This window comes from Trematomus bernacchii, unplaced genomic scaffold (assembly GCF_902827165.1).
Source record: "Trematomus bernacchii unplaced genomic scaffold, fTreBer1.1, whole genome shotgun sequence".
NCBI classification, from domain to species: Eukaryota; Metazoa; Chordata; class Actinopteri; order Perciformes; family Nototheniidae; genus Trematomus; species Trematomus bernacchii.
The window spans coordinates 8,696,589-8,708,711 of record NW_022987720.1 but is presented as its reverse complement, the minus strand read 5'-3'; the positions used below and the strand labels follow the sequence as shown (position 1 = coordinate 8,708,711).

General features: G+C 41.0%; 1 protein-coding gene across 2 annotated transcripts in view; it reads left to right on the top strand.

The window, feature by feature from the left end:
* grin2ca (glutamate receptor, ionotropic, N-methyl D-aspartate 2Ca) overlaps positions 1 to 12,123 on the top strand; it is a 95,275-nt gene that overhangs the window by 20,334 nt on the left and 62,818 nt on the right. For both annotated transcript variants that reach the window (XM_034144172.1, XM_034144170.1), the window contains one exon: positions 6,123 to 6,567. In XM_034144172.1, the coding sequence (XP_034000063.1) occupies positions 6,139 to 6,567 (429 nt within the window). In that variant the 5' untranslated portion in view covers positions 6,123 to 6,138. The remainder of the gene's footprint in view (positions 1 to 6,122; positions 6,568 to 12,123) is intronic.

The window sequence follows — 12,123 nt, the reverse complement described above, 5'->3', positions numbered from 1 at the left end:
AAAATCAAATAAATAAGTATTGGTATTACCAATACTTACTATTTATTTCATACCAATTTGGTAATACAATTAATAAAAACAACAAGGTTTGGGTTCGTTCTTCAGATATGACTGTGACGTTAACGTGTAAGCTCAATAATGAACTCCAGCTCAACAAACCATATTGTAATATCTAAGTAATCATCTTGAAATATGATATTAATAATTGTAATATACACACATCTTATTGTGAGGTTGATTTCACATACACTACGCTGCTCTTCAACACTACTTTGACGTTAGCTTGTCTACATACTCGAGCATAGCGAATTTAAATTAACCTTAGCGATGCATACAGTTACCTACATAATCAAATATCTCTCTAACTTACAAGGATGACCTTATTTTACCAACCTCAAACAGAAGCCGTTTGTTCTACAGTATTATCTCACTTAACGCTTAACACTTCTCTATTTCGTTTTAACTTGGAGGCTACGATTAGCATTGTTAGCACAGATGTAGCTATCTACCACTGCCTCACACGCTAACGGTTAACCCAAGCCTTAACATTCATTACGTAGCTGATTAAAATAATAAACACATAAATAAAGTACTCGAATTTCACTTACCGCAAAACCGCATTCATGCACCGTCTGTTTTAACCGCAGAGCGAGTCACAATAGTCCGATATATAAGCATGAAGAACAAAGAAACACGGCCGAGTTCAAGTTATCTCCCCCTGATGAGTTGAGCAGGCAGAGTCCCTGTAGCATCACGGAGCTGCTAGCAGAGAGACAAGAAGCTTACAGCAGCAGTCACTGCACAGAGCTGTCACTCAATGTGACCACGCCCTAATTTATGCATAACTTTAAGACTGAATATTAATTAAACAGATGAGTTGAGAAAAGATTCACCCGCCAATCCATAGTCATGAAGGGGGAATCTAACTATACAGAGAATATGGTTTTTTGAACCACGTTGTAAACATGTTTATTTCTGCTGTAAAGTTGGGCATTGTAACATGGGGGTCTATGGAAATTGCTCCCTTCTGCAGACTGCTCCTACTGGCCACTAGATGAACTGCAGTTTGAGGCACTTCCTTATTGTCCTCCCGGCTCTGCCCCAGAGTTTGCCGCTTGGGTATACAGGCTAGTATGGCTAACGCTAGCATGTATGCTAACGCTAGCGTGAATGCTAGCGTGAATGCTAACACATTTTCTCATTGAGTTTAAACATCTCCAAATGTCATCACATAAACACAATACATGTTACTAATCCTTACAGTGTAAGTGTAAGGCTTACACTTACACTTACGGTCATTGCTTTCTGACAGACTTGGGGAAATTAGTAGTAGTCTACTGCCATGCTATTCAGTTCACTTTCTCCTACTTCCTGTACCCGGTTTCCTGTCTAACCTTCAGTATACATTTTACAAAAACATAAATGTGCAAATATGAAACATACAGGTCAATATCACCTTGCTATTGGTAGCTGAACTGTCAATACCCCAAAACATATTCTTAGATATAAATACCTAATTTTGAGTTATTTAGACACAATTAACACTTATACTTTCATGTCTTGTTACATAAGAATAGATCATATTTGTTAAGTGTTATTATGGGAGAATTACTATTCTTGTGGTACTACTGCCTTATTAGGCCCATATTGAGCAGAGCATATTAAGACCAAAACTCATGTACAACAACTTCCTTACTTGCAATAAATAAGCACTAATTAGAGGGTTATTGAGGAAAAACTCTCAACTTATGGCCTATTACTTATAGAATATGGTCATGTAGAATAAGGCATTAATAAGTGTTTTATAATGACTAATAAAGAGCCAATATACTGCTAATATGCATGTTAATTAACAACTAGTTGATGGTTAACTTGTGTACCTTAATATAAAGTGTTACCCTAATTTCTCTTGTGACTTTGTGTCAATTACAGAGCATTATTTAGTGGAGGGGTGATATGAGGCCAGGTGTATGTTGGTTTATGGCAAAGTCAAATCACCTTTCCTATAGTTTACCAATGGAGGTCAATAAAGGTCAAAGATTACTAAATGGCTCTTGGTACAGTATCAGAACTTCACCGAGAAGGCAATGCTGTGGACTGTATGGATGGTCAGCAGTTTTTCCTGATAATGACACAGAATATGACGAGTTTATCAGCACGTGAGCCATTGACGCAGCAGGCTGCAGATGCATGGCTAAGTGTATTGATCATGTAGCAGAAGACGGGACAGGTGCACGTTGTTAAACAGCTGCAGCCGAGGCGTCATGCCCGGAATATAAAGGCAGTCATTAAACACTGTGCCTATTGATGAGACCTCACTCCTCAGCCAGATGTATTTACCGCTGCAGCTTCACGTTAATGAGCTGGATCAGAAATCAGGTGGAGGGCTGGACGGCTAGGCAGCAACTCGTCAATAGGTGGCAGCTTTTCATTCAAATTCATATGGAAAAAATCGGAAAATGAAGAGCTGTGGAACTTACAGGATATTACAAAATGAGAATAGGAGTAAAGCAATGGCATTTCGATATGAAAATGTAGAAAAACTAATATAAATTGCCCACAGGTGATACGCAGGTTTTGTTTTAAATGATCAAAGACAGTATAAATAAGAAAATAAATGAGAGGTAAATTATACCATGAAGAAAACCAATATGTGAGATTATAATATAAACATACTGCAGCATAAATTGTGCTTGTATTCTCATCACCGAGTCTGTGAAAGCCATACATATTGAGCAGGAAGTGTCAACGTGCGCAAAAAATTCCTTCACTTTATCAACAATATTCAAAATACAGTAGAAGCGAGCATACATAGAGGCAGAACATGCAGATGTACTATTTGCTTTATTACGTGCTTAGTTTATCAAAATGTACATATATGTCAGTAGAGTGAAGGTATCGCAGGATGGTAAGAATGACTGTATAGTATGATAAAGCCCTAACAGGTTTTTTAAATGCCAGCTAATTCTGTAAAGAGACTTCTTCCACCATATGTCACCCACTAGAGGGAGATAAGCACATCATAAATGTTTGTTAGTCAAACAACTCTGCAGACAGAGAATACAAAGATTGTTCAGTACTACAGAAATGTTCTCTCACATTAGGTTTTATTTAATCTTATCTGTCATTGAAATATTCTCATAATGTTCACATTATCAACGGAACAGCACAAATAAAAGGTGAGCTATTTTGAAGCGACTTCATCAGTAACATTGCATTAAATGTCTCCTCGTTAGGCCACTAACATTGGCGTGACCCAGCAAGAGAGGTTAGAACAACTTCAGCTGTTTAAATTATCTGCCATTGGGAGATGGAGTTGCTGTGTGTGTACTTATATTGATCATGTTACGGGGACACACATTTTGGAGATATTATGGGGACTTGACTCCCAAACATTGCAGGAAAGCTTAGACATACAACCTTCCCCTCCATACCTTCTTTCTAAGGCCAAAATCCTTAAAAGATAGCACATATAATGTATTTTCATTTACTTGTTAATAGGTTAAATAGGACAAATTATGCTCATTTTCAGGTTCATATTTGTATATTGTGCTTCTACTGTGACATGTTTACATGCTTTTATGACTTTTTGTCCTGCAGCACCACTTTCACCCTCTGTCTGAAACCAGAGCCCAGTCTGCTCTGATTGGTTAGCTGGATGGCTCTGTTGTGATTGTTCAACCGCTAAAAGATGTTCCGCCCCTTAGACTATCATTTACAGTCTGTTGGGGTGCTAGACAATAGAAGCGCAGGTGTTAAATAGAGATGTCACTATGGTATGGAAGTGAACACAGGAGTCTAATGGAGGCTTTTCAGGCAGTGGGGGGAGTGTGTGGATGAGAAACTCCCTCTGGAGGGACCATTTACATGCACACAAACCTATATAACACACTACAGGAAATGGAAAACTCTAAAAAGTATAATAGGGCCTGTTTAATGTTTACAATACATCAAAATAGTCTTACCAGCATGTCTATATATAACATAAGGATAGCAAGGTTTATAGTAAATTATGCCAGTCCCTCTGTCATCACACACAGTAAGTGGCAGTGTCATGACGCAAACAGCAACCTGTCTCTTGCTCACGGCTCAGACTACAGTTTGCACATTGTATCCTTTAGAACCAGCCTTCAGAGCCAAATAGACTGTGTCATGATAATGTGTGGAGGATGTACCTAGTCATGCACAAGCCACAGCGATTTTTGATCCCCGACATCAGAGTGAAGCCTCAAGCGGTTGTTTACACAGGATGTTTTTTTTCCGGAGGATTTAGCCCAAGCACAGTATAAAATCCTCTTTGTGAATTGGTGCAGTTTACAGGTTCAGCTGACTTTTTGTTTCAGGGGTCAGGGCCAAGCAAATCAGAACCAATCTGCCATTCAGCTGCATCACAAGGCTTAGTGACAGCACTATCCAGAATCTAAATACTAAATAAGTTATATTGGAAGCCCCTGTTTCCCAAACCTATCAATTGTCTTGGTATATGAAGGTGTGTTGACTAAAAAGCCTAGTCAAATAATTATTGATGAATCACTTCCTGTTGCTTTAATTCTATATCCACAACCCCAGGATACGACCTTCATACGTCTGCCTCAGCTGTTTCCTTGATTAAACATATGGGAGGTCGAAGCTTTTAAACATTTTCACCACGTACGTTACTCCCCATCAAAGACATTAACCCAAACCATTCCGCTGCTGTCACAGCTGAAACATGACTAATGTCATTGAAAGGAATGTGGCAGATGCCCTCTAACAGTGGGGACTAATCAATTTATAAAATGATTTACGAGCCAAAGCCTACCTGGAAAATCACATGTAGGACATAGCATATACAGTTTCCCACGCATGTGCAACGTCTTTATGTGGATTTCAGCATGACTGGAAAAACATCCTATGATAACTATTCTAGTGATGATCCTCTACAACCGGGCTTGTTTACCTGCATGCCTGTTCTTTAAAGGGAGCTCATGGCTAAGTCCCACACAGGAAGTAGAACATGCTACAGCTACAGTGAGCCTTGTGCACTATCCAAATGTCTTGATAAGTTTATACACTACAATCAAGCCCTAGGCCATGATGCCTGGCAGGGATTACCAAGGGATTACAATATATTCACCCCACTGGGATTCCATCACATGGTGGATCAGATCTCTGTGACAGGGGACCAGTGTGCAGCACTCTCTCAGGGCCACAAACACTACTGTGACAGATTTGACAAAGAGCCTAAGTCTGTCTGACAGCAACACACAAACCGCTGTCGGGCTACAATGTAAAAGCTAAACTGACGATACATGGATTGACATACCAAAGCTCTCTCGTGGTGTTTCTCCCCCATTACCTTCCAGAGGGCAGGAAACAGGAATTAGGGCTTTTGAAGAAATACGAAAAGTTTGGCAAAGGGTTACTGGTTTCAATTCCAGTCCATTAGTGGTACAATGCAGAACAAAGAGCTTGGATTCTTTCAAATTATTTGAATTTCGTCCTTTTGTATACAAACTTTTTTTTTACGTAATAATTTAAAGGACAGTATCTAGAAACTAGAAAAAATAACCTAACCTAATAAAAAAACTCCCAAACAGATAACACATTGTAATTCATCAGTATAGTCAAACACATGCCTGCAGACCGTTGGCAGATTTAGTTTGAATGCTTTGGACCACTGAAAGAAATTAAGCAACAGCTTCAAAAGTAATGTCACGAGAGAAAAAATGATAAATCCTCTTGTTCTCCATTTGTTGCATTAAACACTGGACACCATCTGTTGGGTTGGCCAGCAGAATACAACAGCAGCAGGGTGGCAGCTGCCACCCTAAGACACAACAGCCTGACCATGGCCTCATGTCACACGCTGACACACTCTAAATATAAACCATTCAGGGCCTGTTAATGGGTTCTTACACTGTCTTAGTTATTGCAGGCTGACCAGCACACTAAGCGAGATAAAGCTAAAAGGTCAATGATCAAAATAAGCCAACTCTAAACAAAAAGCAGTTTGGTTGGCCGCCAAACAGTCATTACTGTGTATTATCACAACATTTCAGAAAAAGACAACAAATGGTGCTGTGTATCTAACATTTCAATCCCTTTGCGGACCCCTCCCTCCACTCTGACCCCACCTCCAGGCAGTAGGTGACTGAGATGGGCGTTCGTCTAGGCTGCTTGAGCGACTCCCCGTGGTGGCCGCCGCCGCTGCTGCTGCTGCTGTTCTTCACCGTGCCCTTCTGCTCAGGCCGGCCTTTCGGAGTTCCCACTCCCGCTGTGAACGTGGCGGTGGTGTTCAGTGGCTCGGCCTACCAGACGGAGATTAAAGGGCGGTTGAGCCGGGAAAACTTCATGGACCTGCCTCTTGAAGTGAACCCCATCACTGTGCTGGTCAACAACACAAACCCACGGGCACTGCTAACCCGCATCTGTGACACCCTCTCCACCAACCGTGTCCATGGAGTGGTGTTCGAGGACAATGTTGGCTCTGAGGCCGTGGCCCAGATCTTGGACTTCATTTCCACTCAGACGGCAGTGCCCATCGTGGGCATCAGTGGAGGCTCTGCTGTTGTCCTGCCTTACAAGGTCAGTGTGACGGAAGGGACAGGGAAAGGGCTAAGAAAGAGCTGGTTTGCGGTTCACTTGTGGACCCTTTGAAATTCAAATTTCAAGGTCATGAACTATAACAATTTGGCAGAAAAAATAGGTATGATAACATGATAATGTGAAAGCAACATAGCTGTCATCATCAGCTAAAAGCAAGGGAGACACGAATGATGAAGCAGCAGATGAGGAACAAAAGGGGTCCAATAGCAGACCCCTGTGGGACACCACAATAAATGAATGTCCACACACTGGTGGGACAGGGAATAAGCTATGGAAGGGCTAGTTTGGGTTTTACTTGTGGACCCTTTAAGATTACAATTCTAAAGTCATCAAACTATAACAATTTAATTTACTTTTCAACAACTTTCCTTTGCATTAAATATGCCCTGAAAACATTATTGAAATATTTCAGGCTGCAAGGTCTAACGTCTAAAGAAAATACAACTTTTAAGTCTGATGACCCTGATTAGATCTTCAGGTAATGTCTTATTAATATCATTCACAGTGAGCAACTCACGTAACATACTGCAGTTAAACTGAGAACTGTAATGAACAAGAAATTACAGCCTGAATACAGATCATCAGCAGTTGAATCTGGGCAATAGAGATGCCATCAGCTGCAGTCCACCATTAGGTTGTAAATCACACATAGTTTTCCTCATGTTATAGGTTAAATAATAGCCTTTCAAATGAATACGCTAGCGGCTGAAAGCCATTGGCTTTCCATCATTTCTCGCCATAATCCTGGTTTGTAACTGTTATACATGATTAGCTTTAAGGGAAGTAGGCAGGTGTAGAGCAACAGAGGGCGGTTATAAAATATCCAGACAGATCAATCTGGAATTGTGTGAGGGAATTGTTTCATATATCCTGAAACACTAATAGATTAGGCATCTGTGATGAAGCAGTTACAATGTAAGTCTCATGCATATTTAGATCTTGCACTTGACGTTAAAGCGGCCGAATAGCAGTGTAAAAAATACAAATTTAGGCAAAGGACTTGCAAAGTATTTTTTAAAACGTACTAAATGTGTAACGGTTAAAGTACCCGGCACTAGTACTGTGATTCAAGTTATTTACCACAAATGCGTTGCAAAGTATAATACTTGAGTTCAATTCAATTAAAAAAAGTTGCTGTTGAGGAGTTTGCTAATGAGATCAGATTTTTTATTTAGTTTAATTTCAGCAGCATAGAGTGAAAATAATACTAAGTAAACTTAGTAAATATCATAAATGAGCGTCTTCTCTTCAAAGGATCACAACTCCAAAGGAAAGCATAAGTCTTTAACTTATATTTTACTCAGAATTAGAATTAGTTTTCTTTATTTCTCCATTTGGAGTCCTGCAGCATTTTAGTTTTAGTTTGACACAATGAGACAATACATAGAGCGCAGTAATTCCCTTAATTTATGTGGGTTTGTAAACAGCTCCCCTGTCAGCTAAATCCATTTCAGAAAACATGGCTGATCTTGCCATCAGCATGGCTTCTCCAGGGTAATAAAAAAGATGCCACTCAGCAGTTAATGCCTCCTGCTGCTCATTTGCACTTTGCATAGTAACAGCAACTAAATTGTAATAAATTACCAAGTAAACACATCTACTAAGAAACACATGTACTAAGAAATAAGTCTATTTACCAGGGCCAGGAGATGTTAAAAATAAATGACTGCTTTTTTTTATCATTAATTAGCCAATGACCAAAGTTGAGAACATAACTGAATGGTGTATAGTGAATGCATTAAAAGTGCATCACAGACAGGGGTGCACATAACTGGTACGCAGGCACGCATGCGCGGCAACAATCTGAAATGCGTACCGTCACTTGTGTCACAAAGCGCATTTGCGTACCGACGTACTTGTGAAGCTTTTCCAGAAGGCGGTTAGATCACCGGACGACAGAGTCGGTCTCCGGGTGCACAGACAGGGCTGCTGTTAACGTCGGTCTGTACAGCAGCACTGCGCTAAAACAGCTGATCACAACGTTCACACGCTCTGTGGTCACGTTGACATTCGCGATACAGAGGGCTTCGTGGGAACTTTGAGGGGAGCCAGAAGTTGGAGTACCAAACACTGACTCCAGGTACTCATCAGAGTACCTCACTGAGAAAGTTGTGTGCACCCCTGATCACAGAACAGTGAGTGCATGCATTATTAATAAGGATGAACCCAGTTGGAAACAAAATGTAATCTTCTGGTACCCACTGAGGTACTACCCCTCTGACACCTCCCTGTGTCCCCTTATAATTAAATGTTTTTTGTTATGGTCTTGGGCCTCCGTGGAGTACATCTTCCATTTTTAGGTGCTCAAACTTTGACTTAAACTGCATGTCTTTTTAAAATGCTGTTAAGTGTAAAAAAAACGTAAACCTCAAGGCCTTTTATGAAAGAAAAAAAAACATTGTATGTAGCGATCGCCGGAATCAGTATGGGCCGATACCGATCGCCGATCCGATCGAGTGGGTGGGGGCTATGGGGATCTTCCATTTAAAGTGATGTTTAAAACTCAGTTAATAGGGCTCATTCACTGGCGCTTCCACAAACAACAACCAACATAATTATTACATTCAAATATAGTACATTATTCAAGTTTACATTAACTTTGGATAATAACACGGGAGAAATAACGGGAGCCTCTCTCTTTTCCTCTCTCCCTCTCTCTCTCTCCTGACAGCCTGTCAGTATCGTCTCATGCAGCTCACTGATCCAGTAATGAGTGACCCGACAGTGAAGAATAAACATATTTATAACTAGTTTAGCTTGTTCCAGAGGTAGATAAAATAGCTAAGTGTGTTAGGTCTAACTCTTATGGCGCATTTCCACTACAGGGCCTCGCTAGGCCTCGCTCGGTATGGCTAGGCCTCGTTAGGCCTTGTTAGGACTGGCTCACTTTATGCTGCGTTTCCATTACAGTTTAGTAGCTGGGGCAGTAACTATAGTAACGCAGTGTAGGCGGAGCCGTGACGTCATCTTCAATGAGAACCACAGAAAAACAACATCAGCCGTTAGCTGTTAGCAGCACTCAAGCTCACAGCTCCTCATATCTGTTCAGAAACTAGACAAAAGTTAAACAAGTACAAACCACAGACTCTCTGTGTCATGGTGAATACAGTCGCTGGTTTATTTATGTCTGTATAGGCCGTTGTTGTGAGTGTGGACGGTCGGAGCATATACTGCGTTAGCTTAGCCGATTTCCATTTAGAAAACACGCATTTTAAAAGTTTTTTTGCCTGCTGTCTGTCTGCAGACTTGTCAAAGCATTAATACATGGTTTTTACTAACCGGTATCAGTATGTTGTTACTTCGGCATCATTTTGAAACATGTATTACAATTAAATCACGGTCAAATATGTTCATCTTGTTGTAGTTGTAGCCCCCTTGCCAGCGATTCTCTCTCTAGTTTAGCATACTCAGCCCGACTCAACCTGGTTGTTGGCCCGGAAAGAACCTCGATTTTATGGGGCCAGAAAAACTGTGAAATAGTACCCGCTAGCCGGTACTATGCCAAGTGGAAACGCAACCAAAAACGGGCCGGGCACGGCACGGCACGCTTAAAGCAAGCTCCGCGCTGTAGTGGAAATGCGCCATTAGTGTGTGTTTTGCTCCGATCACCGGTCCGTCACAGCGAGTGGAGCTGCAGGAGTTCTGCTTCACACACGTTGCATTCCGCTATTTTATTATCATTTTCAGACACCTTAAAATACTGCCAAACTGGTGAAGCCATTTTGGCGAGCTTGTTTTGCCGCGCACAGAGAAAAGTTTCATGTATTTTACGTCATGTGATCGGCTCTCACGATCAGCCTTTATAGAGAGCACCGATCGATCGGCAGAGAGTGAATATCGGCTGATATCGATCGGAGCATCCCTAATTCTTTGTAATTGAGCAAGGCACCCTACATTTTCTGAGTAAAAAATGTACTTTGCTAAAATAAATACGCAAAAATGTAGTCTTATGGTCTAGATCTAAGGCTATATTTGGGGAAATGTTAACAATATGTTTTATAACTACACAATGTGTCTCATGAATTCACCCATCTCAGATTTGAAAAAATAATATGATTATCAATGAAAAGACAACTACACAACCGTATAGAGGTGTTGAGATTGCCTAGCCCACTTTACAAGCTCTCAGTGACATGCTGCCTCAGTGAAAAGGGGCTGTCTAGGAGTAGAAAGAGGGGGTCTGTCAGCATTTGCTCACCATCCAAGGGACCAACTATGGATTGTGCCAAGAGAGCTGGTTTAGTAGGATTTTACCTCTGGGCATAGTCTTTCAAAAGTTATTATAGTGCAGCATATCACACATTCCAGTTTGCAAAGGACCGGGATTTTATAAGTGGAAAAAAATGGACCACTAAGTACTAACGCAAATAATGATTACATACATATTTCTTCTTTCTTCGTTCTTTAATTTATAATGTGACTCAAGTACTGTATTTATTAGTTACAACCTATTCTGGCAGTAATGCTTTAAAGTGGCCCTATTATGCTTTTTGATGATTTCTCTTTCCTTTAGTGTGTTATATAGGTGTTTGTAAATGGTCTGCAAAGGCTAAAATCTCAAAGCTCCCACCAGAGGGTTTATGGCTAGAAAGGATCTGTCTTGTGTAAAACTCTCGCGAGAGTTTGCAAGTCACGTGGCTGAATGTTTACGTTTGGCAGGCAGCCTTTCAGTTACGATCGTTAACATCAGTGGGCCACAGCAAATGATGGTGAGAAGCTAAACTATCAATTCATTATGTCAATTACAGGGAGTGTGATTGTTGAAATAAGGTGTTAGCGGTCTTGCTGTTCAAAGAAGAATGACAACACTGTAGATCACCAACACTATGGTTTATTTTTTATTCACAGGCAAGTCAACGTTGTCGCAGTAAAAGTCCCAAGATAGCTCCTGGTGCAATAAAATGTTCCCTTTCAGTGTTTTACTATTATGTCTGATGTTTCTCTATTAATATTGCTGCTGCATTAATGTGTATGTTGCATGTTACTGCTGTAGATGTGTTTCCGAGCCGCTCCGATTACAACGAGAGTTACAACGAGAACGTGACGTCATATTTACACAAGACGGATCCTTTCTAGCCATAACCCTCCAGAGGGAGTTTCTCTCCCACAAAAAAAAGACATTTTTGAACATTTAAGCATGAAATACAAAGATAAAAATTTGAAAAAGATGTCCTCTTTATTCATTTATTATAACCAGGGGTGCACATCACTTTTTTGCCCTGGTTCTCAAAGGAGCACCTGGAGATGTTGCTTGGTGCGCATCCTTAAAATGAAATAAACCGGACCTTTGAGGGGTACTTGACTTTATGAACGGGGGGGGGGGGGGGGGGGGGGGGCTCGCAGCAGGGTTACTGTGCGAAGCGCATAAAGCAGACCCTTCACGCGATAGCGAGGGGTAGAGCGAGGGATCGCAGATGCCGTCGTGCTTGCGGACGGATTAAACAAATTAAACCTAAATAGCTCGCGAATTATACTTTGGCGGCAGTTAATATACCTGGGCGGCTCGCCCAAGTAAAGTCTATGTGTGGGGGATAA